The sequence below is a fragment of the Erpetoichthys calabaricus genome, chromosome 12 (assembly GCF_900747795.2).
Source record: "Erpetoichthys calabaricus chromosome 12, fErpCal1.3, whole genome shotgun sequence".
Classification (NCBI taxonomy): Eukaryota; Metazoa; Chordata; class Cladistia; order Polypteriformes; family Polypteridae; genus Erpetoichthys; species Erpetoichthys calabaricus.
This window is the reverse complement of record NC_041405.2, coordinates 162,937,819-162,965,165: the sequence shown is the minus strand read 5'-3', so window position 1 is coordinate 162,965,165 and position 27,347 is coordinate 162,937,819. Positions and strand designations below refer to the sequence as shown.

General features: G+C 52.7%; 1 protein-coding gene across 1 annotated transcript; it reads right to left on the bottom strand.

Moving 5' to 3' along the window:
• Positions 1 to 152: 152 nt before the first annotated feature.
• r3hdm4 (R3H domain containing 4) lies at positions 153 to 27,347 on the bottom strand. Its single transcript, XM_028816670.2, has 8 exons — positions 27,190 to 27,347; positions 12,191 to 12,345; positions 9,953 to 10,071; positions 9,325 to 9,451; positions 9,161 to 9,246; positions 6,531 to 6,616; positions 3,940 to 3,995; positions 153 to 608 (listed from the first exon to the last, which is right to left on the bottom strand). Exons 1-8 carry the CDS (start codon positions 27,231 to 27,233, stop codon positions 505 to 507), a joined length of 777 nt encoding a protein of 258 aa, XP_028672503.1. The 5' UTR covers positions 27,234 to 27,347; the 3' UTR covers positions 153 to 504.

Below are 27,347 nucleotides of genomic sequence, written 5' to 3'. Positions count from 1 at the left end.
CCTCAAAATGAAAACTCTCAACGCTTCATAAGGGCTGTAGGTGGGTCATGGGGGACCCCAAGCCACGTAATAAGCAGGGGCCATAGGTCACTTCAGGGTTAGAGGACAGACATGGGTTCAACATGGTGGGCACAAAGAGGGGACGCCGCAGACCACTTTGAACACGGTTTATTCTTTTCTTGACAGAAATGCAAACTCGGTCTCGGTCCTCTACATGCGAACGGTAAACTCGATCCCCTCGCACACGGCGACCCCGGGGGTCAATAAACAATTGCACTCGCTGTAAAATCCATTGAACTACACACGGTGTCAATGCCGACCCCCAAGTGACGCTCCGAGCCCCCCGACTACAACAAACAACACACAAAGAGTGCGACACAAACAAGAAAATCCCAAGTGCTGCGACATTCCGAACGGCGCCACCTACGGGAGCGCCACCCCCGCCACCGTGCCCGTAGCGGGCGAAGCTCAGTGGTGCCTCCCTCCCCCACAAGGCCCACGGGGTCAGCTCAGTTTCTCCAGGTAGGTGGAGAGCAGCAGGCCGGGGGGCAGGAACTCCTTCTGGTGATTCATGACTCTGGTCTGCCGCTTGCCATCGCGGTTCAAGCCTGTGGAGAGAAAGACAGAGAGGGGGACACGGTGGTCAGTTCTGGTGGTCACCAGCGAGACCCTGAAACCTGCACAGCAGAGAAGCAACACGGAGCAGGTGGGCATCTAAAGTGACCGTCCATCTACTGGACAACCGGCAGAAGGAAAAATAAAAGAAGAAAACACAAAAAACGCAGGAGCGGCGGCCATCAGGAACACGAATCCAAGTGGGAGTCAGACGGGACAACATGCTGCAAAATGGGGGGCACTGTGGGCACAGAGGTGGGAAGTCGGCTGGTTCTAGAACCTTCTCAGTCCACTTTAGGCTGTTTCACCAGGACGGGCGGCCCACCACATGGACCCCCCCAGTGACAACCTGCAATTTCAAGTGACAAAACCTCAATAAATCACAACCTTGAAGAGCGAGGGCCTTCATCACTCGAGGAGGATGAGGGACTTGCATGGCTACTCAGTTACGACAAAGATTAAGGAATAACGGGCATCAGGGGAATGCAGCACTCGGGGGGGGGGGGGGTCAGCTTCCCAAAGTCGGGCACTGGAGTGGTACATATGCCCCCCCCCCATCATTTGTTTAATGCCTATTTCATCTTATCAGCTTCATCAGGGTGGCACCAGGGTTGGTCCTGAGAGGATTATGGGGGTCCCCCTTGGAGTTTCATGTGCGCCATTTTAAATATGTTGTGATGATGCTCATCTAGGAGGCACTGACCAGCTGGACTTGATGTTAAGACTCAGACATTTTGATTTTCTTCAGTTACTTGTCAGGATCTGTAGGCTGCCATTGGCACGGTCACCAGGATGCCTGGTCACACAGGTAAATTATAGTGTCAGTGACGGGGGGGGACCCTCATAATCTGGGGACAAAGGAGCTGTGAGGCTGCTTTAGTGTCTGGTGAGCACCGAGGACATGCTGACCGGCCGAGATGCCACAGGCTCCTCCATGCGTATCCAGATGGCCTTTGGATTTCCTCGAGTGGAGGTCACTTCACTTATTGGTTACGGGGCACCAGGAGACGCTGGACCACTGCTACAGTTGCACCCCAGTAGCTGAGAAGACTTCATAAAAAAGCAAAAATGACCTTCTGATGGCAAAGGTCCCTGCATGTGACCAGTTGGACCTGCCGACAGAGCACTAACTGGGCTCACCTGCCAGCCCACCTGCCCCCCAATGGCTCGTGCCAGCCACTTCCTACCCACTGTGGCTTCTTCAGCTTGTACGGAGGATCTGTTTGCCGTCAGCAGTGGCTATCAGAAGTGAAAAAGAGGAAACCATGCAGGATGTACAAGGCGGAGTGACGACCATCGAGGTGAACTTGAACGATGACTTTGTGACTGAAGTGCCACTCACTCAGCGTTTGTTTAAAGATGAAGGAGTTTGCCGATGCGCCAAGGCTTTGCAAAGGGAGATTCTGAAATGTTAGAGCCGTGTGCGGCAGGCACAATGTGTTTGAGATGGTTCTCATTGCAGTGTCTCGACAAGTCTACTCAAAGGGTAAGCGTGCCAGGCTTGGGGGTGCCAAGATGCTCCAGACCGACAGACAGACGTGGCTACTGCAGTAGGGGATTCTCACATTACGAGAATGCATGTAAAAAGTTGTAGGCTCGGCCCCCATCATAGAGACCTGGCAAGCAGGGCGCCATGTAGGGATGAAGGCAGTCATCTTAAGACTGTGCAGGAGGTGGTGCCATCTACTGGGCACCCTTGCCACCTGGCATGCAGTCGATGCCAGAGGCCAAGCACAGATCTGAGTGCAACAGAGGGTAGCTGGAGGCCACTGGGCAGCCACTAATTGTCACTGGCACATCCAAAGGCCCAGGGTGCTCACCCGCCAGCTGAAACCGAGGCCTCTGGCAGTGAGGGCTTTTGGGCGTTTGTGGCGAGAACGTTGTAATAATTAAAACAAAGTCAAAGAGGTTTAAAATATGAGATGTTCAAATTCCAAACTGTCGGGTCAGCCCATCTTTACCGATGGGCCCACCCTCTCCTTCCTTTGTCAGGTGTGCCCATTTCAGACAGGTTGGTTCCAACCTGGGCACACAAGCCAACCTCAAGGGGCTTTTTTGTTTCCTGCAGAAATCCACCTAAAAGACAAACACTTCCCAGCATGCACCACTCTGAGGGTTACTTCTTTAAATCAGCCAACAAAATAAAAAAAAAAAAAAATTAAAAACGGCACACTTCACGTTGGCACTGCCACTGATGAATAAAAAAAAAAATGACAAAGCCGTCAGCACTCAGTCAGGCCTCCTCTTTCTCGTCGTTTTGGGTCTCTGTTACGTATTTTATGATTTTGCCCCGTCAGGTCAGGTTGGTTGCACTGGGAGGGTCAAGCCGAGAGGGCGTGGCCAATGACTGCTGCTGGTGTTGAGGCCCCGCCCTCAGGCTATTTAAACCCCGCCCCTGATGTAATGGCTGCCCCAGCACTGCAGTCGCTCTTCTTCTTACAGTTGGGCTCCGCTTTGGAGCTCCTGGTTTTCGACTCGCTGCCTTCGCTTTCTGCTTCTTCAATGAGATTTCTTCGCTTAGGCACCCGACTGTCCTTTTGAAACTCCTTTAGTATCCCTCATAATAAAAGGACACGTGTGTGTGTATGTGTGTCTCTGTCTGTCTGTCTGTCTGTCTGTCCAGTTGCTACAGTAAGGAAGAAAATGTTAAATAAATAAATAAATAAATAAAATGAAGGATGTAAAAATAAGAACAGTGGTGTCACCGGCCTTTCCTGTTGTCTGACATTACATGTTGGCAACAGCAGCGGCCCTCCTGCACCCGCTTGGGTGACGTCAACGAGGTGTAAATCTACCACACTAATGACTGGTAACTTCACATGGTGGGCAAAGGACAAGCAAAAATAAGCAACACGCGCGTCGAGAAAATGGGTGGCAATGAGGGAAGGGATTGGGTGGGCACCACTATACTGGACAAAATGAAGGGGGCGCTGGAAAGTCCTATGCCACCCCCAAAGTCACACGTGACTGCAGCCATCAGTGTCATTAACGCCTCTGTTCACGGTTGGTGGCCGCTCTGCGTTTTGAGGATGGCACACACGAGTGAGCTAACGCTGAGAACACATGGCAGGCACCAAAAAGGAGAAGATTACACAGACACAAAACACAAAATGGCAGACGCCAGAGGAAACAGAAAACGTGCAGGCAGGGACGAGATGACAAGACACGGCGTCCTGGAAATGTCCTCATCCTTCACAGCTGGGCGCCTTCTACACTTTAAAATAGCCATGCAGAGCCAACAGGAAAAGGGAGAGGAATGGAAACAAAGGGCACAGCAAGCAGGGCGGCGGGTAAGGTGGGCCTGGTGGCACCACAGATACTCACTGGCAGAGGTCAGTGCCATGTACTGGCAGACACCGTGGAGCAGCAGCCGCTCGTAGCTGGAGAGAAGGACACAAGGACACAGGGTTAGGGGGACACCAGGGCAAGGGTGGGCCAGTCTACTGACAGGTGAGTGGCACAGTGAGGATGTCCAGATGACCACCACAGTTAACAAACCTGCCTTCTGTAAAGGAAGAGGCAGCAGCAGCCAAGCCTTGGCATATTGTGGGCACCTGCTGTGGAGGATCACGAGCCCACCAGGTTGAAATGGCCCAGCCAATATAAATGTGACTCTCCCCAACCCAGGTATACAGTGGAGACCCCCAGCTAAAACAGACTAAGGCCTTGCCAGCCTTGACTCAGGGCTCCCCAACACACCTGGCACCTTAATGGGTCAGTGTGCCACTAATGAGCTGGGAGACTGGGATGTGTTACTGCCCCCTCGGCCAGGCCTTACCCATTTGTACCATGTAGGCTGCATGAGGCGGGCATGTGCGGGTACACAGAAACTGTGACACTTTATAAACACAAGTGCCAGCTTGATCCTTTGGCACCCAAACAGACCACAGGTGGTCAATGAGCCGCGCTGCCCATTTTAGGGCATCTGAGTGGAGGCTCACATGAGTACCACCAAGTGGGTTTGAGAAGGGCCAGGGTCTGCCCTATGCTGTCTGATGCCTAGTGGTGGCACTGGTGGTCCCAACATTTGAAATGCACGGCCCAAGGAAAAATCAAAGTAGAGTGGCAGGGCAGCAAAAGTGGGCCAATGGCAAACACACAGCTGCTCTGCCTCAAATGTGCGCAGAACTTGGCAGTGTCCCATTTGAAACTGGCACACTCGGCCCACCCGCCATAACCCAGATGAGCACACCTTAATCTAATAAGTGGCACCCATCTGATTCGGCACGGATTTGCATTTTTTCCAGACATTTAGAAAATCAAATGAAGCCCACAGATTACGGTTGGGGCCAACTGAAGGCTGGACCACCCAGGGTGCCCACAGTGCCATTACTATGGTAACTGCTCCATCCTCCTGCCACCAAGTTCAGGAATCATGGCAGGGATGATCACCAAATGCTCTAGCAATGGACCACCTACTCGACCACCCACCAACCTGCACCCGTGTCCTGCTGTGGCCCCTTACGCTGGCCAGAAGCTCCATTTCAGCCAAGAACGATGAATGGAGGTGATGGCCACTCCAACAGCAAGTCATGTTTCCCAGGGGGCTCTTGTTGGACCCTGACTTTCAATGGCCCCAAAGGTTTGCTCACAGCCACGTCTCTCAACTGTGCAGCCCCCCGGGACTCTCCCCCCCCCTCTTTAAAAGACCCTCAATGCTTCTGATTGAACCAGAGGCCAACATAACAGGCCGAGGTGGACCTCCAAGGTGCAAGAGTGGCACAAATGGAGGAGAAGGAGGACTTTCAGAGCCGCTCCACAGACTCCCAAGTACCAAGGTGGTCTCTCGCAGTAACGTCCCTGTGTCACTCAACGACAGGACACAAAAGCAAAATGTCACGTCTCTGTGGTTCACCACCTAAACTGTGTGGAGGACGATGACGACGACCACCCAGCTGGCACAGAATAGCAGTTGGTCACCAGATGCAGTACTGAGGGCTAAACTGGCAACATTCCCTCAGCCACTTGTGCCAGTGCTACTAAGCCGTCACCAGCAAGAGGCGGTGTGGGCCTTCATGTTGAGGTCTCGGAAACGGAGCACTGCAATGGAAGAAGCTGAAGACCACCATTGCAGCAGAGAGGCCTGCCAAAGAGCCACTGTGGCACGAAGGAGAGGTCCGTGGACAAAGGAACACCAGAAGATGGCACTCTAGCCTGGCGCCTGTGGTCCACAAGGAGACCAGACTGGAGGTGACCCCAAGAGTCGTCTCACACGTGGGGTTAAAAATCTCTTATGGCCTCAATGCCATTTGGATCTGGAAGTGGGAAAGAAGAGAAGGAGCAGAAGAAGGTGGCAAGGAGGCGGGGGGTTAAGGCATACCAGACGGGGTGCAAGTCCTGAGCAGGAAGGTCAGTGGCGTGGCTGTGATTTGCTTCTCCCCGTCCTTGTCTTTAGTAGTTTTGTTATTTTTAGTAACTTTGGCAGGTTTGGGGACAGTGAGCCCCCCGCCATGTGCATCTCAGAGTCTGACTAACAGCGCGGGGTACGGTGGTCTCCAGCAGCACCTGCACAAATGTCCCCACTATGAGCGACAAGGAGAAAGTGAAGAAACTAAAAGTGTTCAGGCATAACCAGGACAGCCATGACAGAAGATGGATGCCAGTGGCCAAGGTGATCGAGTCAGCGTCACACACTTTGAACCACGACAAGGACACATGGAGCAAATGACCAAACCGTGGAGTGCAGGCCGCTGCCCACTCGAGGCAAATGGTGGTGGTCGTGTGGTGCAGTGAGGACACTGGCCAACTCCTGCCTCAGACGTGCCACCTGGCCCCAGGCAAGCACCCGTCCACTCCGCTGGCATCCATTCTGCCATGTCCAGCCCTGGCGTGGCTCGGCTGTTCAGGTGGCTCCTTTGAACTTCTACTTCGCCCTGCTTAATAAAAACGGCTCCTCCATCTTTTTGCTCTCCTACCTGTTCTCCAGCACGGCGGTGTAAACGGATTGAGGATGAGCAGAGAAGAATGTCCTCAGGTCCTCTTCCAGGCAATCGAGGAAGGCCTGCACAAGAGACAATGGTGCCACGTTAGGTGCCAGCGGGGTTACAGAATGTGGCTCCCAGAAACTGGGCTCCTTGTCTTAGAAGCTTTGCAGTTCTGTCTGCTTCTGGGTGACATGAAATACCAAGAGGGCAGGGGAGTCCCATAATAGGGGGAGTGGCACCAAGTGGCAGGGCTGTCCCCACACTCATTAAATGGCTTTTTACATTTCTCCCCAGTGAACATGGCCTTATAAGCTGGTACGGTGCCCTGCGCCCCATGTGCCATTTCAGAAGATAACGTGACTGAATGCCCTTCCGTGAACTGAAACCCCACTGGTGGCAGCACCCTTAGGTCACCGTAAATGACAGAAGCTGGGGAGCCCCCTTCACATTAGAAGAGGGTCTTAATGGCTGCCTTGCCAAGTGGAGAGGTGGGAGTCAAAGTGACAGAGTGACACGTGACCACCGTCATGTCCAACTGATCCTCTAAACTGAGGACCAAAGTGGCTCATAGGGTTGTGAAAAAGTATATGCCCACCTTCCTAATCTCCTCTGCTTAGTACATGTTGGGGTCAAGCCAGCTGCCGCCTGCCGCCCCCCCCCCATTGTATTTATTTTCTGCTTTCTGTTTTTTTCTGTTAACAAATTTGTATTAATGAGAAAAATACAAAAAGAAACAGGATGTACAAAATGACAAGATAATGAGATAAAACCCTGTGAGGAACAAAATGAACAAAAACACAAAAAGTGACTAATGTGGCACCTGCATCAGAAAAGTTGGTGGTCCACAGTTAGACTGAAAATGAAAGGCAGTATGGGGGTACGTTCTCATCACCCATCTCACTGCCAGCCACGAGCCTGGTGACCAGAAGTCACTCCCTGATGTTGGAACAAGACGCTCCATTAGCCCTCAACAAGAAAGAGGGTCTCCAACAATCAACAGTGACAGGAGGTTCTCCGCTGAGGGGCCACAGCAAGTTTGGCAGCCATGGCACCCAGAGAGACGACCACCACTGGCCTGGACTGAGGCAGAGTGAGGAAAACACAAGGAGAGAGGAGAAACGGGAATGGGGGGATGGCCAGGCAGGGGTCCTAAAACACGTGGAGCAAGATTCTGGGGACACTTAAGGAGCAGAAGTGACAAAAGCAGGTCACTGGATAAACCCACAGGAAACCACCGGCGAGGGGTACGACAGCAGCTGGGACTGCTGGAGGACAAAGTGGAATTTTTAAAGATGGTGTTCCAATGGTGGGAGAACACAAAGGTAAGGGGCTTGGCGGAGGGTCTGCACATAAAAGTGTCAGCTGGGCCTTTTTGTTATTTTTGAGTTATTGTTTTTATGTAAATTTCTGGGACGTCTCTATGCATTAACATTTGTGCTTGGCTTCCTTAAATGGTGTGGATTTTGTGGGTGGAGCCACAGGAGGCAGGGCCACCCTGACAGCACTGCTGCTGGCTCCTCCTCCTGGTTTTATAAGCTAGCATAGGGAACAGGGTGGTAACAAACCCCTGGACAGGGTGCCAGTCCATCACAGGGTACCACTAATCAATTAAAATTGGAATTGTGTCTTCACCCAGAATCCCTTTCTCTCGTACTGCACTTCGTGTGAAGATACAAACGATGGAAGAAAGGGGGCCAATACATTTTCACAGCACTGTACAAAGGGACTTCCTACAACACCAAGATCAGACCACAAGGCCATCATAGAATCCTAACCCAACATCGCCATTCGTCATTTGAACCCACTTTCATGTGTGGGGTCGACGTCAACAATTCATCATCAATTGAAGGTCGGGGGGTACCTATTGGGCACTAGATGGGAACCCAGTGGTGCCATTCCATCACATGGGAGGTCTTTAACATAACTTACAAGTCTTCAGGATTTGTGAGGATAGCCTACAGCCACAGGCACAACATGGAAACTCCGCCGCCCACAATGTGATGCAACTGGCATTGGAGTCCAATCACTGGGAGCACCGAAGCGCCATGCCAGCCTAAACATGGCTTCTCTGCACTGGTGGGCATTTGGAGCCATTTGTAGTTTTCTGAACTTTAAGCTCCCCCCTGTGAGGCCTGTCCAGGCTGAAGCCTACAGGTAACAGTTGGGCGACTGCCCGTTTTGGGGTGAGCCTCTTCTGGGCTGGCCAGTGAAGGTCCTGGCCTGTTTTTGAAGCTTACTGGGCACAAGATGGGAATCCAATGGTGCCATTCTATCACTGTGCATACTTACCTGGGATGCCAATAGCCTAAGCTGCTTGTCTTTTGGACACAGGGAGCACACAATGTGACCCAAGCGGGATGTGAACCCACACTGAGGGTGCGCCACATTGTCATGCCACCCTAAACATCTGCCATCAAAGGTGCAGCAAGTTCAAAAGGCCTAACAAGTCGGCCCAACACTCTCTTCCGAGCGGAAGTGCAGCGTGACTAAGAACTAGTGGAGCGGGTGGTCTGTCTTGTGAAGACCCGCACAGTTTCGCTGCTCTCCCCTCACCCGGGGGTCTTCCTTTCAATAGTCATTTGGGCTCCCAGAGGCCGTGCCCACTGGCACATGCGACTCACCATGGGGATCTGCTTTCGCTTCAGCGTGATGCGCAGCCGCTTATTGATCCTCTGGAAGCACAGGTGGGGCGTGTAGGCAGGGTCCTCTGCAGGGAACACAAAGGAGGAGGTGAGTGCACAGAGGCCTGTCCTCCGGGGGGAGTCCCGCTCGCGTGCCCACTAACCTTCTCTCTTGTCCTTCTCCATCGGCTCGGACAGTTTGGCGCCATGTTTCCTCCTGGCTTGCTCTTCGATGAACACCAGCAGCTTCTCCTGGTCCTCCCCGGTGAGATTCAAGAAATCGTTCCAGAGCTGCAAGACAAAGTCGGAGAGGTCAGCCTGGGCAGGAGCCGCCAGCTCGGACACCATCACAAACCGACGGGGTCAAGTGGACACAGGCAGGGATAGCAGTGGAGTTGAGACCCCCAGAGGGGTGCAATATGTGAGACAGGCACAAAGAGAGCTGAACCGCCAATCAGCCCTCTTAGTTGGGTCAGGGTCACAGGAAGCGGATGCCCATCCTGGCAGCAGTGGGTGCAATTCATGACCCACACCTGGACAGGATGTCCATCCACTGCTGGGTACATTTCAAGTTTTGACAACTGTTAAAAGCCTGAGCCCCGTCTGTGTAGGCCTTGAAGCCTGCAGTTTGAGTTTGGGGCCAGGCTGCCTGGGTTGAGGCCTACTTGGAGGTCAGGCTCTGTGATGTCCTGGTCTGGCTGGTGGTTTTTGGAGACCTGCTCACCTGTTTTGTGTTGCAGCACCTCCATTACACACAAGTGATCGATATGAAGCCCCCCGAGCCAAGGGTACCTGCACATAGTTACTGTTGGTGTGCGCCTCCGTAAATATGGAGGGGGCTGCAGGCTCACTTGGGTCTCCATCTTCTTTAGAAACTTCGTCCCTCTCGAGAAGGTCTGCCAGATATCGAGCTGTTAAAAGGACAGAAAGGAAAGCCGTGAGGCTGTGGCCCACCACTCGTAACACACTTTCACACTCGGACACACAGCGCGAGAGGCCAATAAGAGGCCAGCTAGTGACAACTCTGTCACAGACGATCCTCTCGCCCATCACACAAGGCCACCGCGGTAACAAATTGGCAGCAGAAAGCATCAGCGGAGACTGGAATGGCTTGGACCTGCCACTTCGACTAGCGAGACCAGTGAAGAGACCACTGTAACTGAAGACCAAGTGAGGACACAGAAAAGGGAGCCACACACAGGACAAGTCGCAGGACCAGATGGCCTGTGCTGTCCCAAGTCACCCCTTCAGTTTGTCCCCAAGGCTCCAGAAAGTTCCAAAGCAGGCAGGCGTCTCTTCACCTAAGGACTGCAGACCGTGGTCCTTATGTCTCACATCCTGAAGAACTATGAGAGGCTGGTCCTGGACTATAGGGGTCCTCATGTGGTAGGAAAACTGCAATGGGTTCAGGTGGTCTATTGGGGGGTGTGATTATCGGTCTGCTCCATGAGGCTGGACAAAGCTGGCCGCACTGAGAGGAAGATGTGCTTGGATTCCTCCAGAGCCTCCAGTACCAACCAGCCATCCCTGTTAAGGGGTCAGCTCAGAGACACACAGGTGGGTGAGCCTGATGATGGACACTCTGACCAGCGGACCACCAGTGTGAGCACCACAAGGACAAGCCGGTCTGCTCCAGCCTTCACACCTCCGACCGTAAAGAGAACAGCAGGTCAGGTTACTTGGAGAAAGTCGCAGTTGATTCTGCACTTATGGGGGGCACTGACAAGGGGGACTTGATGAAGGACAGGAGTTAGGGGGAGAACATTGAGAATTGTCGGTAACTTAACATCAGCAGACCAAAGGAACTGCTTACTGACTTTCACCACACCAAAGGGCCTCCATGTCTGGTCACCCCTCAAGGAGTGGATGTAGAGGTGGTCCACTCCTACCTACAAGGACTTGGGGGTCCACATCAATGACACGCTGGACTGCTCTCAGAACACACAGGAACTACAGCAGAAAGGCCAGAGGAGACTCTTTTTTCTCTGGAGTCTGCGTTCCATGGATGTGGGAAGTGACGTCCTTGACATTTTCTACAACTCTGTGACGGTCAGCGAGGTGTGCTGGGCTGGTGACGTCACTTCAAGAGCAGAGCACTGAATCAACAGGCTAATTTAAAAGGCAGGCTCAGTTACGAGTGCCACTATGAACTGCGTGGCACAGCTTCCTTGTTTAAAGAATCCTTTGCGCGGTGCTCTCTTCAGACCAGGGGTTGACGGTTATCCTCTCCCTGGTGGGGCATTTTCATTCATTATTTCTAGGTGACCCTCCCACCTTTTAATGTGCACGTGGTATCTGAGCAGGTGTAGGCCAAAGCCAGCCTTTCGTGTGGTCACTCAGCGTTTCTGGGCCCCATTTTAAAGGTCTTGCACCTTGCCATTGTTGTGTCTGGCGGAATCCTAACATTCAGTGGCCATTTTTCTCGGCTGATTATAAATTTGCCTCTGGGATAATAAAAACATCTACCTGTAATCACCCTGAGGGTGGCAGGGGACCTCTCATCCCTCTGAAGCCACCCCCAGATTCACAAAGTCCCCCTGAAGCTGATAAAGGCCAGGCAGAGAGCAGTGCGTCCATATGTCACCATTTGTCACCCGCCTGTTGTCCCCACAGCTCACGCAGAAACGTCTTTGTTTGCAGCTTCTTTGGATTCCCATAACTCTCCGAGTGAATTGAGCTCCCCGGCTTCCCTTTGAGAAGTGGAAAGTGAGAATTGGAAAGCAGGAACTTCTCGCGTGGGCAGAGCGTCGCCATCTTCAGGTGGAGCTGCCCGTCACCCTTGGCGTTTCTCCACCTTTCATATAGACAGAGCTGCCTTCCCGCTGCGATTTTAAAGCACACAGTTGTTAGGAGTTTCCCAGAATCCTTTGCATTTCCGACAGACAGATGTTTGGCCCCCGTTACTGTTCTTGTTGATTCACCGAATGCCCACCACCACTTTTCCCTGCCATCTCCTACCACACAGCTAACATGCCAAGTGGGTGACACATGTGCCGCTAAACGCGTGACACGCTGCGATGGCGGACTCACTGTTTTCCAGGCGGCGCAGGCTCTTGCGGCCTTTGGCTTTGGGCGTCAGGTCCGAGTTGCGGATGGCCTGGCTGATGAAGTACTGCTTCTTCTTGGCAGGAGACACCCGCTTGACTGGAGAGTTTGGCAGTGAAGACGAGCAGTCGCTGGTCAGCCTGAAAGAGAACACAAAGAAAACTAATGGAACAAAAAGCACCAAGCTGGGGCGCCATTCTGGGGAGCCCCCCCGGGACCACCAAGTGCCTCGACTCGGTAAGCAAAGGCGTCAGGGTGCAAGCGAGGAATCATAAAGTCACCCGACCCCTCTTTATTGGTCGGTGGTCCTTGTGTTTCAGCATTGACCACCATGCATTGGTCTGCTTCTTTATCGGGGGGCCATTTTGACAAATCAAACCATTTTCTAGCTATGAACGTCTCAAGCCAAGAGCAGCTCACGAGACACAATCAAGAGAGCACGGACTTCACACCATCATCATCATCATCATCACAAGAAGATGAAGATGGACTGGCCACTCCATCGGTGGAAAGCAAGTCTTCATCACAGGAAGAGCCCTCCACCGGACCCCAGAAGACAAAAGCAAGGGAGTGACAGGCCAAAGACCACCAGGAGGAGGCTACCATACAGAAAGAAGCCCACCCAAGACAGACAGACGTGGAGGGACCGCCCTACATCCGGCGCCGCCGTGAGTGGCAGCCTTTTCAGCAGCTCCGTGTATGACTGTATGTGTATGTGTACTTTTCTACTTTTATTTTTCTCTTTATTATTTTTTATTGATCACTCCTATCACTTTATTTTACGTGGATTCGTTCCCTGGACACACTTACTTTTACAACGTGGGCATGGATTTTTACACTTCGAGACTCGCATATTCAAGTACTCAACTTCGGGCGCTGAGAACAAATGCCAGTGCCGGTGTGGTTCCCTATTTACCCGACGAGGTAAGAAGGCGGTATCGTGGCAGCAGAGCCGGCACTAAGCTAAAAATGAAGCGGCTTGCGAGAAAGTGGCGTTTCAAGCCTTCGGTGCCTTCTGTGATTCTGGGGAATGTAAACTCAATCTCAAATAAGATCGACGAACTGGCTGCGCTGGTGAAAAATGTCAGGACCTACAGAGAATGCAGTGTGTTGTGTTTCTGCGAAACGTGGCTAACTAACACCATCCCAGATGCCAACGTGGAGCTACCCGGGTTTAGCACAGTTAGAGCGGACAGAGACGCAAGTACCTGTGGGAAGCACAAAGGAGGAGGACTCGCTCTCTATGTTAATACACGGTGGTGTAACTCTGGACATGTTAACGTCAAAATCTCCACTTGCTGCAGGGACACTGAACTGTTGGCCGTAAGTTTACGTCCCTACTACTTGCCCAGAGAGTTTGGACATGTCATTGTTGTCATCGTGTACATCCCTCCTCGGGCAGACGTGGAGACAGCGAGTGACATCATCCATTCTGCTGTTGCTAAGTTACAAACGCAGCACCCTGAGGCGCTTGTGCTAATCGCTGGAGACTTTAACCATGTGACGCTGGACAAAACATTGCCTGCATTCTCCCAGTATGTGGACTGTAACACCCGGGGAAATAAGACTATTGATTTACTGTATGCAAACGTTAAAGACGCATACAGCGCCACCCCGCTGCCTGCGCTTGGGAAAGCAGATCATAACCTGGTTCTGCTTCAGCCTCACTACAAACCAAAAGTTAGAGTCCTACCTACAACCACACGATCATTCAGGAAGTGGACTCCGGAGGCTGAGAATGCTCTGAGAGAACTTTTTGGAACTACAGACGGGGATATCCTGCAGGGATCACACAGTGAGAACATTGAGGAGGTTGTTGACTGCACTACTGACTACATCAACTTCTGTATGGACATTGTAGTTCCAGTAAGAACAGTACGCTGCTATGCTAACAACAAGCCATGGATTACAAGTGACATCAAGGGCCTTTTGAATCAGAAGAAAAGGGCTTTTAAAGACGGTGATCAGCATGAGCTCAAGCGCGTGCAGAAGGAACTCCGAGTCCAGCTCAGGGCGGCGAAGGAGCAGTACAGGAGAAAGCTGGAGCAGAAGTTGCAGAATAACAGCATGAAGGAAGTGTGGGATGGGATGAAGATCATCACTGGCTGCAGCTCGAAGCGGGGTGCCACCATCGAGAGAGACGTGAAGAGAGCAAACCAAATGAACAACTTCTTTAACAGGTTTGACCACCCTAACCCACTCTCACTCTCACCTCGGAGTACTGCACCCTCCACACATCATTCTGCTGATACCAACATAGGAAAGACAACCCCACCCATAATTACAACAGCGCAAGTGAGCAGAGAGCTGAGGAGACTTCGTGCCAGCAAAGCAGCGGGTCCAGATGGAGTATCGCCACGACTGCTGAAGGTCTGTGCATCGGAGCTGGGGGGTCCTCTACAGCGCATCTTCAACCTGAGCCTGGAACAGGGGAGAGTCCCGAGGCTTTGGAAAACATCTTGTATCACCCCAATCCCAAAGGTATCACGTCCTAGTGAGCTGAATGACTTTCGGCCTGTTGCTCTGACATCACATGTGATGAAGACCATGGAGAGGCTGCTGCTTCACCACCTTAGGCCACAGGTCCGTCACGCCCTCGACCCTCTGCAGTTTGCATATCAGGAGAAGGTGGGAGCGGAGGATGCCATCATCTATATGCTACACCAATCCCTCTCTCACTTGGACAGAGGTAGTGGTGCTGTAAGAATTATGTTTCTAGACTTCTCTAGTGCCTTCAACACAATCCAACCTCTGCTCCTTAGGGACAAGCTGACAGAGATGGAAGTAGATTCATACCTGGTGGCATGGATCGTGGACTATCTTAAAGACAGACCTCAGTATGTGCATCTTGGGAACTGCACGTCTGACATTGTGGTCAGCAACACAGGAGCGCCACAGGGGACTGGACTTTCTCCGGTCCTGTTCAGCCTATATACATCGGACTTCCAATACAACTCGGAGTCCTGCCATGTGCAAAAGTTCGCTGATGACACTGCTATCGTGGGCTGCATCAGGAGTGGGCTGGAGGAGGAGTATAGGGACCTAATCAATGACTTTGTTAAATGGTGCAACTCAAACCACCTACACCTGAACACCAGCAAAACCAAAGAGCTGGTGGTGGATTTTAGGAGGCCCAGACCCCTCATAGACCCTGTGATCATCAGAGGTGACTGTGTGCAGATGGTGCAGACCTATAAATATCTGGGAGTGCAGCTGGATGATAAATTAGACTGGACTGCCAATACTGATGCGCTGTGCAAGAAAGGACAGAGCCGGTTATACTACCTTAGAAGGCTGGCATCCTTCAACATCTGCAATAAGATGCTGCAGATGTTCTATCAGACAGTTGTGGCGAGCGCCCTCTTCTACGCAGTGGTGTGCTGGGGAGGCAGCATTAAGAGGAAAGATGCCTCACGCCTGGACAAACTGGTGAGGAAGGCAAGCTCTATTGTTGGCATGGAGCAGGACAGTTTAACATCTGTGGCAGAGCGACGGGCGCTGAGCAGGCTCCTATCAATTATGGAGAATCCACTGCATCCACTTAATAGTATCATCTCCAGACAGAAGAGCAGCTTCAGCGACAGACTGCTGTCACCGTCCTGCTCCACTGACAGATTGAGGAGATCGTTCCTCCCCCAAACTATGCGACTCTTTAATTCCACCCAGAGGGGTAAACGTTAACATTTAACATTATACATAGTTATTGTCTGTTTTTTCACCTGTATTATTATCATTCTTTAATTTAATATTATTTATTGTATCAGTATGCTGCTGCTGGAGAATGTGAATTTCCCATTGGGATTAATAAAGTATCTATCTATCTATCTATCTATCTACATGCCAGCTGGTACAGTGGCCAATTGACAAACAAGAGTGCATCTAGACGGGCAGGCTGGCATGTTACCTGGCAGAGAGAGAGTGACCAATACAAGATGGGGGCGCTCTCACCATCCCCCCAAGCAAAGGAGGCCAAGAAACCCAAACTAAAATGAAAAGATGGGATTTAAAAAAAAAAAAAGCAAAAGGTGACAACCCTGAAGGGTCCGGGGCTTTGGACACAAAACTAAGGGAACACGTCCAACAGACGCCTCTCGCGTCTCCCCGTCAGCCCCTTTACTCTTTGACGACAATCCATCTGACCGGACGTCTGGTGGGCCTTTCAAGATCCCACCTGGAAACTCAGCTAACCTTTCCAGGGTCCGAAAAAAAAAACAAATCAATGGAGCTCCAAGGGTCCCAGCCTTCCCATACAGGACTGGGTGACCCACCCAGAAAGTCATCCATCATACTGGGGAGCGGAGAGGCAAATGGTGCTACATAAAAAACAATGTCTCCTGTCACCCCGCGGCCACCAGTGACAGCACCTGCTCCGGCGCTCCATACAAAGGGGTCCGTGTTCAACAGTACAGAAAAAATTCAGATCCCACTGCTGACACCAGTGTGACCCTGGGCTCCAACTGGAAAGCCAATAGAAGTGTAAGCAGATGTCTCAAAAATGAGATGAGGGTGTCAGCCAAATAAGTAAATGGCCAGAGGACATGCCACCTGGGCATCCTGCATGAGGGGAACAGCTGAAGACCCCACAGGACCCCTTGTGTGACAGTTGGGATCTGAGCCTAAGATCCCTCTTCCACATTTGGGAGCCTCTTGGACCCGACACCGGAGGAGTGTAGCAGACGGGGACAAATCCCTCCAGGCGATGGGATGGTGGAAGGTGTCCAAGAGAGCAGCGAGTCCCATAAACAATTAAATAATTACAAAAACAGTCATGGGGTCAAACGAGCAGAGCACAACTCCTTCCACATCTCCCCAGCTCACCCACCACCCGCTCAGCTGGCACGGTCCTCTCCATCCAGACCCCCATTGGCGTTCATTGTCCTCTCGTCATCCTTCACGCTCACACAGTTCTCCCTTGGGGGACGTCACCTGGATCGCTGCCACTCCGCTGCACAATCGGTGGGGACGATTCATCCCTACAGCGCAGATCCTTCTCGGGACCACCGACCATGTTGCCCCTCCTCCCTTCTTTACTTTGCCCAGCTCTGTGGGCGCAGTGTCTCACACACCGCAGGAAGCCGATGGAGCAACTGAGGAAGGTCGGACCCTCACGTGCAGGTGTGTCTCGCCCCAATGACCTCACCAACTCCCCACAGCCCCACAGAGATGGACACGGCCCACCGATTATTTAATGAAGCAGCCATTGTTTCAGAGGAGCGGACCACGTCATGTGAACTGTGACAAGAAAAACAAACCAAAGTGCCCCTCAAGGAGCCTCACAAACACGAGAGGCTTCTGTGTTTGGGCATCCCTGCCAACAGCCTGTGATGTGCCAGTCCTCGGTGACCCACCCAGTTTCTCCTCTTTTGTGACCGGCTGTCATGAAGGCCAAAGCCACACAAACTAAAAATAAAACCAAGTGACAAAAACATGACGGGAGCTGGCAGCAGAAACCAAAGCGAGTGTCTGAACTGCTTTTGTGCCAACGGGGCCTCCCACACACCCTCAGCTGGACAAAGTGGGCTCAGAATGGAGAAGGACGGGGACCGAGTGACGTCGACGGAGCAGATCAGTTGTCACAACGCCAGTGCCAAGGCCCTCGAGTCCTTAAAAATAAACAAACCCAGAAATTAAAAAAATACAAAAAAAAAATCCTTTCAAGTGGCACATTTTTTTTTTTTTTTTTTTGCTGGTGGTCCGACAGCAGCGACGACTCGTGTGACTCCCTTCTCTCAGTTTGTCCTTCGGTCCGCTCTACTGGAGAGACCCCCATTGGCTCGACTACCTTAAGACCTCGCGTGACAGGGTCCGGCCACTAAATCACCGACCACAATCACAAAGAGGATGGTGGCATCACGGAGAATCCCCTCCAGGGGGCGCCCTCTCTGTCCTGGAGCACATTTAGCCACAGGCTGACCACACCACGGTGTGCCAAGGAGCGCCTCTGGGGGTCTTTTCTGCCCATTCAGTGTTTCCTCCCAGCGATGCTCCAAGATCGTTTTGTAATTTCTGCCCCACAGACATTTTTAATTGATCGGCTGATCAGCTGCGTGTTTTAGTCCCGCGAGTCCGGATCCTTGTTTTTTTTTGTATGCATTGGCATTAATAAAGTTTACCAAACGCAATCTAAAGCAGGAAAGCCGGGCACACTGAATGAAGACAGGACCCCGACGGTCACCGGCACCCACCACTGACTCAGCGCTAGTCCAGGTGTCCCCTCACACAAAGACACGCAGGCACATGGTGGCACATTCGGCGTGTCGATGGATGTGGCAGCTAATGGAGTTTCTTCCATTTTGTGACTTTAATATGACCAGCGAGTCCCATTCAAATGTGACGACACGACAATAACATACGACATGTGACTGCAACACGTGGACATCTCAGGCCCCTGTTTGTGGAGGGCGGACCTCCTCCACTCGAAGCCCACCCAGCTTTCTGTCTTGACCCCCACCCATCGATGATCTCCAATGTCCTGACCAACTGGAAACAGCGGGTCAAACTCCCATCAGGCTATCGCACGATCAACACGGGTGCCCCCCACCCGGGCTCTCCCGCTGCACCTCTAAGGACCCCCCCGTCAAACGTCTCAAACATGCGGATGACACAGCCATCATTGGGCTCATCGGGGGTGGCGACGAGGCTGAGCGGCTGGAGTGAAAAACCGTGGAGACGACGGGGGGCTTGAGGAGAGGACCCACCATATCATCCCCCCTTCATACTACGGTGACAATTGTGCTTCACGTTTCTGGGATCTTCATAACCTGCTGGGACTTGAAATGAGAGACCACCATAAAAACGGCGAATGGACTTCCTGACAGCCAAGGACCTTCTACACTGCGGTCCTGGGTCTGCACTCCGCTCAGCCATCACAGTGGGCTTCAGATCGGTGACTAAACACGACACAAAACGGGCTACAGACAACAGTCCGGTCTGCCCACCTTATAGGCCCTGTGCCACTTCAGAGGCATGAAACGGGCAGCGGGAATCATCAGCGGCCCCCCCATGTCCGGACCACCACCGGCGTTACAAATGAATCTGCGCCAAAACAAGCAGCTAGAAGAACAGGCCATCCGGCTCACAAATGGTTAATTCAGCTTAATCAGGCTACACCCCCCCACCACCCCAGCCCACACCAGACCCCCCAGGACTATTTGAGTGATTATCTCAGCATTTCGTATGCTTGGGTATTTATTTTGATCTTTCTATTCTCCGTCTCGTCTTCTTTACCTGAGACGTGTGATTAACTGCTGTGTGTTTGTCGATTGTGTGACTCGTACTTGGAGGACCACCAAAAACAGGAGTCATAGGAGGAGACGGGGAAAAGCACACTACCTGGACGGGGGGCCACAGTGACGACCAACTGGTATGCGGAGCCAAGAAGTGACTTTGTGTCCAGCTGGCAGGACTTAACAGACTGGAGATTCGGGAGACATTCCACCTCCCATACACAAGGTGGCAGCGGTCCTCATATGGGAACCCAGTTGGGACTCCTGCAGGGGTGCTTGGGAGATGGAGTCCAGAAGTGCAGCCCTGTCACGGTCCTTCTGCTCCAGTAGAGGGTGCTGTTGGAGGAGGACCTCCCTACTGTCCTTACGGCATGGCACTGGCAGCCTTCCTGGGTCTGGCATAAAAGGAAGCCCACTGCACACATGGAGGAGTTGGAGGGCGACACGCAGTGGAGGAAGAACAGCGTTGATCTATTGTGACATGGCGGCTTCTGTCTGGGGAGCACTGAGGTTAAGAGTCCAGGTCATTGAGACGCCATGTGCCATGTTACTGAGGCTCTGGCGCCCCCTGGTGCCGACAGCCTGCACACTCAGCCAATGAATGCGATTCTGATCAAGTGTGCAGTGATGAGGGGCGACGACTAAAAGGAGCGAAAAGGTCACTTATTAAAACAAACAGTCTTAGTGCTACAGTGGGGAGCCCACCGGTTTGTCCCTTCATCTTCTTCACACATGCCAGCCCAGCCACTGCTGCCACGATGCCCGGGCACACAAACCAATGCCATGCGCTTTACTGTCTCAAGCTGACATCTCACCTCTGTTTAACGGACATTCCCCACTCTCTTATGGATGCCAGGCCACTTTACACCCAGATGGACGGCATCATCTCACTTTAGAGACGGGTACAGGGGGCTCAGGCTGTCACTTTAAAGTGAACCTGGGGACACCGATGGCGATCCATTAAGGGCACACATCAGGGGGACACACAGGAGCACAGGCACCCCGACTAAGTGACCAAGTTGTGTGGTGGGCTGTAGGACCTTTGGCTGGCGTCACTTTGGAGAAGAGCTTGGTGGGCTCGTTTTCATGTGACATTCAGGACTCAGGAGGACCCTCGACACTGTAAGGCACTTTATAAAGGCGCCCAGTCAGCTTCACATCAGCAGACACCAACCCAAGGGATGGAGAACTCGCATTGACGGACGTGCTGGGGTTTGCCATGGAGGGTCTGTGACCATCTGGGAGGTCAAACTCCCGCAATGTGACGTTTTTGACAGACACCACTGATGGAGAATCTCCAAGTCAAGCCATTGGCCCTTCGGCCCGCGATGGCAAGCGCATCATTCTGCTGATCTCTCAAATAAAACGAACTGCCAGAGAAGTCCTGAATCATCGTGACGAGCTGCGGCCACCCGAGGACAGGACATGTCGGTGCCCTCGACACTTACAGGGTCACACTTGTGTAACTCCTGTCCTCTGCCATTCACATGGAGAGCAGCCATTTTACTTTAATGGTTAGCTTCTCATAGCAGCAGGAGGACTGAGCCGGGGTGCCAGCGAGTTTGGCCTGCACGCGCCTCGCCCACCTTCCCACAAACTCGTATCGGGGCGGCAGCCATTTTATTAAAAGTGGGAACTCCTTCACTGGCCACCTGTCAAGTATCGGGTCGAGTCTGCGGTGCTTCTGTTGGAGTTTAAAGCCCCTAAATAATCGAGCTGCCCAACGCCAGCCCGCCTAGGTAGTATTCCAGCAGCAGGTCTCTTCTGGTGGTACGACATCCTCGCTGCGTGACAATCAAGTGTTTTCAGTCGCTGCCCCAACATGATGGACATTAGGACCACCTCAGGTGGCACCTCAAGTCCCATTTCTTTACCTCGGCTGTAGTGGGCGCCGTGTGACAAGACGTCCTTTGGCGCGGAGGTCTGCATAACTCGGCCTGCTGGTCATATACTGCCATCTTCTCATGCTCAGCTGGAAATGCCATTAATGTGAAGCAAGAACAGCTGCGGACCACTCAAACTCCTAGCGGGGGGCTGCCGAGTGCTGAAATGTGTCAACTTATTGGCTTCTGCTCTGTGGCATCACACACACAGACACACGGGGGTCCACACTGCCTCTGGAAACATCAGCACAAGAGCCGCGTGTCAGGAGTGCCATCAAGAGGGTCTCCACGGCCGAGCAGACGTCCCACTGCACAAAGCCGAGTGTCCGCTGGAGTGACGCCAAGTGGCGTTTCTCAACCACTGGTCACGACCCACTTTTGGGTCTCAGGCTGCTGTTGTCTATATTGGTTGGGGGGGGGTCACAGCTCCAGTGATCGTGCTCAGTTAATCAAGGGGCACCATCACACTCAACTCACTATGGGGGACCCCCTTCTCACTCAGATGGTCACAATTAGTTTTCCAGGTGAGCACCTTCCCCCTTGTTGGTTTGGTGTAAAGCCCACCACCATTGGACTTTGGAGCGAAGACCAAACTTTACTCGCTGGCAGTCTGATGGACCAGTCTGAGCTTGGCACCCACCAGGGCTGCGCTATCTACAGCGGGCACGACGAAGCTGAAATGGTCTGGTGGAAGAGGACCCCTCGGTTCAGCACACAAGCACATCTATGACAACTGTGTGCTTCAGTCTGGGGAAGACCCAAGGGGGGGCACCATGCCACATCCATAAAGACATGGAGGGGTGGCGCAGAGTCCTGACCTCCACCCTGGATGGTGACTGTGAGCCGCGGTCTCCTCGTCCAGCGTCAGCAGCTGACCTCACAAGTGGCTGAATGGCCACAAATCCCACAGACACGCCGATGAGTGGAGTTTGCTACGGGGGGCCGACTCCTTATGAATGCACACGTAGAATTTCAGAATGGGTGGTCCAACGAGCTCATCGATGGTCAGGCGTCCACACACATATGGGGCTCAGCTTGGTTTTTAAGTCAGGAGATTCTTCTTATGACTGTGTGAGGGTCTCAGACTTAAGTGACAGGAGGTCTTCAATGACCCTGTGATGAGTGGTCCGGGCGATGAGCTGATTTAAAAGAAGCAACTTGGGCGCGGGGTGAGTGAGGGACTGGCAGGGTGGTCGGGGGGGGGGGCACCTGGTGAACTGAGAAGGCACATGCGAGCGAGCGGGTGGGTGGGTGCGCCACACAGGTGCCTCATTAGTTCTTGGGGGGAGCAGCGCGGCCACACTGGGAGTGTCAATAGAAAAGGAGTCGGCGGTGCAGTGGAGAGGGACAAGAGAATAAATGGGGGGGGGGGGGGGGGGGGGGGGGGGGGGGGCCCTGGCACTCCAGGGGCTGCTTCATCTCACTGAGGGGCTATGTGGCCTTCTCCAGGGGTCCCAGGTACAACTGCGGGTGTGTGATTGATGACGGGGGGGGGGAGCGACCCCAGGTGGTCTGGCCAGAGCCACAGGGGGCCACGGCTGTTAGCGTCTCCACCAGCTGAGCGGGCAGTGGAGAGACGACTGGTCCAGCTGTACGATCAGCACCCCGACGGCTGCAGTCTTTTCATTTCTCGTTTTAACTCGTGGATTTCACGTTTTTTCTGTTCTTCTTTCTTGAACTCCCGAGGACGCTGCTTTGGTAATAAAAGCTCAATGGCACTTGTACCCCTAACCCCCTGCTATGTTGGTCCTCATTTCAGCGGCTCGTCCCAGTTACGTTGCCGACGGTTGTGGGGTCAGAGGCGGCGGCCGGTGCCAGCAGGGAGTGTGGAGCCCACCCGCACCATCACAAACCCCGCTTTACTTCTGTTGTCGTCGTCCTACAAGAGGTGCCAGTCACATTCAGTGTCACCTGTGTCCTCCCCGCCCCAATGTTGATGGCAGTCCTCCTCCCCGAGATCAGACCTACGATGGCATCAGCAAACCGAATGGTGGAGCTGGAGTGGTGTCAGAGGGGCTCAGCACACTACCCTGTGGAGGGCCGGGCTTTTTTAGGCACACTGGGAATTGTTGTCCGTCTGGAGCAGGCAGGGACCACAGGATCATCTCAGCAAAATATTAAAGATGTCACTGAAGGCGTCAGCCATTTGGGTGCCACGGCTTTTTAAAGAGACGCCCGGAAATTCCACCTCAGTTTGTCTGACGTCACACACACAAAGGAGGGCCGATGACTCATGTGGCACTGCGGGCGATCAAATGGCGGCCTGCTTGGCGTCACAAGCAAAATGGGTGGAGAAGGAATACATGGGGGACATCTGGAGAAGGATCAGTGCCACCAGAGAGAGAGAGAAGAAAAGAAAGAAGAAAGAAAGAAAGAAAGAAAGAAAGAAAGAAAGAAAGAAAGAAAGAAAGAGGAGCAGAGGAGTCCGACTGCCTCACAGTCTTCATCACGAGCGACTCTGCATGCACAACTTGCATTGCCATTTGTTTGCTTAGCAGACACTTTTATCCAAAGTGACATACAAAACAGGTTAACATAACCGAGTAACATCAGTCTGGGGGACCCTTTGGGAACAAATGTGACAGGACAAGGTGACAAAATTGGTGACCACAGGGGAAGAACTCCCAATGAAATACAAGCGAGTTACAAAAAGCTCACACTCAAGTCATGTCAGGCAGGACTTCAAACCAGGGGGTCTCCAAACGAGGAGGTCCAAAGTTCAGATAGAGGTGGGCCGTTTGTTCTCCCAGGCAGGACCGACACATGCAGAGGAGATTTGGTGACATGCAGAGGTGGCGGTGTCACCAGACACCACTCATCAGCAAACTCACCAGCAATCATAAGACAGCCCAGTGAATCAGGGGGTTGGGGGTCTGTGGATGAAGGTCTTCATTTACGAGTACGAGGGGCCGAGTGAGCATCAAGCACAGCGTGGATGGACTGGGTGAAGACCTCCACAGTAGAAGAGAAGCCTGCAGATGGACTCAGGTGGTCTGGGTATTCATTCCACATGACCAACGAGGGTGGCGTGTTGGGGTTTGGCATATATGGGACCACCTAGCAGGTGTGGACCCCTGGCACAAGAGGGACTACAGCTCAAGGCTACAAGTGAGGAGCTGCTGACAAGACGCTGGCCTGAGGTGTCCAGCTCTGCAAATGGCCGGCATGGCCCTCGAGTGCGAGGCGCAGACCAAATGAGAACTAAAGACACGCCGGCCTGCTGAAAGATGATGGACAGAACGTCTTCTCTCTGAAGGTCACGGTGGTCTGCATCTGAGCCCACTTGGAGAGACACATTAGAATTCTTGTGTTTTATGGGGGTCCTTGTTAAGCTGCGCTGACCACACCAAGCCCCACCATCCCCCCCCCCAACCTTTACCTTTGGCATTTGGTGCACTGAGCTAATCTGACCAGGATAAGGTGGCCATGAAGCACCTTCAAGAGGGTGGACAGTCACCTCAATCCCAACGCGTCTTGAAGGGCTGGTCTGGACACAAATCCATTGTTCTGCCAAAGGACCCCCTGAACCCTAAAGTTTGGAGGCCCCTTCACTTTGTGCTCACTCTCTGCTGTAGGCTTCACTTGAAATGGATACACCTGCCCCTGTGGCGGCCCTCCACGCTCTGCTCAGGTGCCTCCCTTTTGCTTTATGTCCCCCCTTGAGATGTTCCTAGAACTTGACCGGAGACCACCTGTGGCAAACTGAACTGACTGGACAGGGGGGTCCAACAATTCACACGACACATCAAAATACAGGCCATGAAGTCCAAGGAACTGCCTGCAGATCTCCAGCATCAAACTGTGGTGAGACACCGATAGTGACGTTTGGGGGGGCCGCCAGTACAGCACGGCGCTTCAAGAATTGTGAAATGGAAGAAGTTGGGAAGCAGCAGGACTCCTGGGCAAGAAGGGCCTCAGTCTGGGAGGTGACCAACAACCCAATGGTCACTCTAACTGAGATAAGAGATCCAGTCAGAAGGACAAGCACCTCAGCAGCACTCCATCAGTCAGGCGGTTATGGTGGAGCCCCCAGACAGAAGCCCCCCTAAAGTAAAAGGCATTTAGCAAAAAACAATTCTGTGGTCCTGCGGTGGGTTGGCACCCTGCCTGGGATTGGTTCCTGCCTTGTGCCCTGTGTTGGCTGGGATTGGCTCCAGCAGACCCCCGTGACCCTGTGTTTGGATTCAGCGGGTTGGAAAATGGATGGATGGATGGAATTCTGTGGTCTGGTGACACAAAAGCTGAACTGTCTGGGCAGGACACCCAGCACTACGAATGGCAAAGTCCAGGCTCTGCTACCCACCTGCCCGACACCATCCCTACCATGGCACACGGAGGTGACAGCATCACGCTATGGGGACAGTTGAGCGAAGGACAAAGGCAGTGAAACCCTGAGGGGACCTTGAAGAAAACCTGAAACCTCAGACTGGGGTGACAGTTCAGTGGCCACAAGCAACCAGCCAGGACAACACAAGTCTCTGAGTGGCCCCACCAAAGCCCAGACTTGACCCCCTCGGGGTGGGCGGAGAGATGGCAGTTTATGGACCCTCCACGTCCAGCCTGCCAAAGCGCAAGAGGATCTGTCAGGAGGATTGGGATGAGGGGCCCAAATCCAGGTGTGCAAAGCTTGTAGAGACTCCGCAAGAAAAGTGGAACTGCTGCTAAAGGGGCTTCGCCAAAGTACTGAATTGGGGGTCCAAGTACTTTTAGGAAGAAGAGATTTCAGTTTGGGATTTTTTAATAAATTTGCAAAGCTTTGTAATTGAGTGCAAACTGATGGACAAAAATGGGAAATGTATCTGTTTAAAATTAAATCTACAACACCATCAAGTGTGCAGAGAAATGAAGGGGTCTCAATACTTTGTGAAGTCACTGGAAGTAGAAAAATGATAGATGAGAATATTCTGTACCCAAAAAAAATGGGGGTCCGGTCTTCCTCCACAGAGGGTTACGTTTTACAAAACCATAAAGTGTCACATGAGAGGGTCATCACGACGACGTCTCCAACGAAAAGGCGTAACAAACCTCAGCCTGCTGTCGGGTGGGCTTGTACTGCACTGTGACAAAGAAGACAACTGTACCGCTGCACACACATTCACTGGGGGGCTTACAGGGGGGCTTACAGGTGGGCTTACGGCGGTTATCATAACGCTTGACATTTCTTAACTGTTGGTCTGTTTGTGTCTGTGATTAAAATTTAACAAGTCGGTCCCATATGGCGCCCACCATATCACTGGGTGTGGGGGTCTGAGTGGGTCAAACATTAACTGCCTAAGGCAGAGCCGCTCAGACACAATAAAAAAAAGAAAATGCAAACCAAGGAGATTCAAATGAATAAAACAAAAGGAAAATAAATAAATAAATAAATAAATAAAACGTTTCGCAAATGTCACGCAAACTTAAAAGGGGGGGGGGGGCTATAAAGGGTCGCAGAAAGCCGAGATTCCGGGCAGGTGCGTGAAATGGCGACCTGGAGGGCGGCCACCGGCAGGGCGACTCACGTGACCCTCGCGAGGGGCGCCCGAGCTGTCACTTGAAGCCCCCACCGGGACAATGCCCAGGTGAATGCGGTTGTCATGGCGTCGCCGTGCCAGTCCGATCAGACCACTTCACAGCTGGCTGGCTGGCATCAATACACCGTGTGTCCCCTGTCATCTCTGACCGCCCGTCTCCATCGCTTCATCAGCCCGACGCTGCTCGAGTGCCCACCGATTCTGTTCGCTCCCTCGGCCTCCACCCCGCCCTTTTATACGTTTCGTTCTGCCACTTGTCGCTCGTTGGCCCCGGTGGCTTACCGTCCAAACCTGTAGGCCTCTCGAGTCTCTGTGCCCGCTCGCCAGCCTTTCTTTCTATCCCGTTACCCGCCCGTACTCACCGGTACCGCTCGCCGATATCGCCGCCACTGTTTAGCACCACCATAGCTTTAACAGCACCGAATCGGTCCAAGCAGGCCTCGCGGATTTTGACGGTGGAGTCTACTAGTCCAAAAACAAACCCAGCCGTCTCGGCCTCCCCTTAAGGAAGTGACCTCAT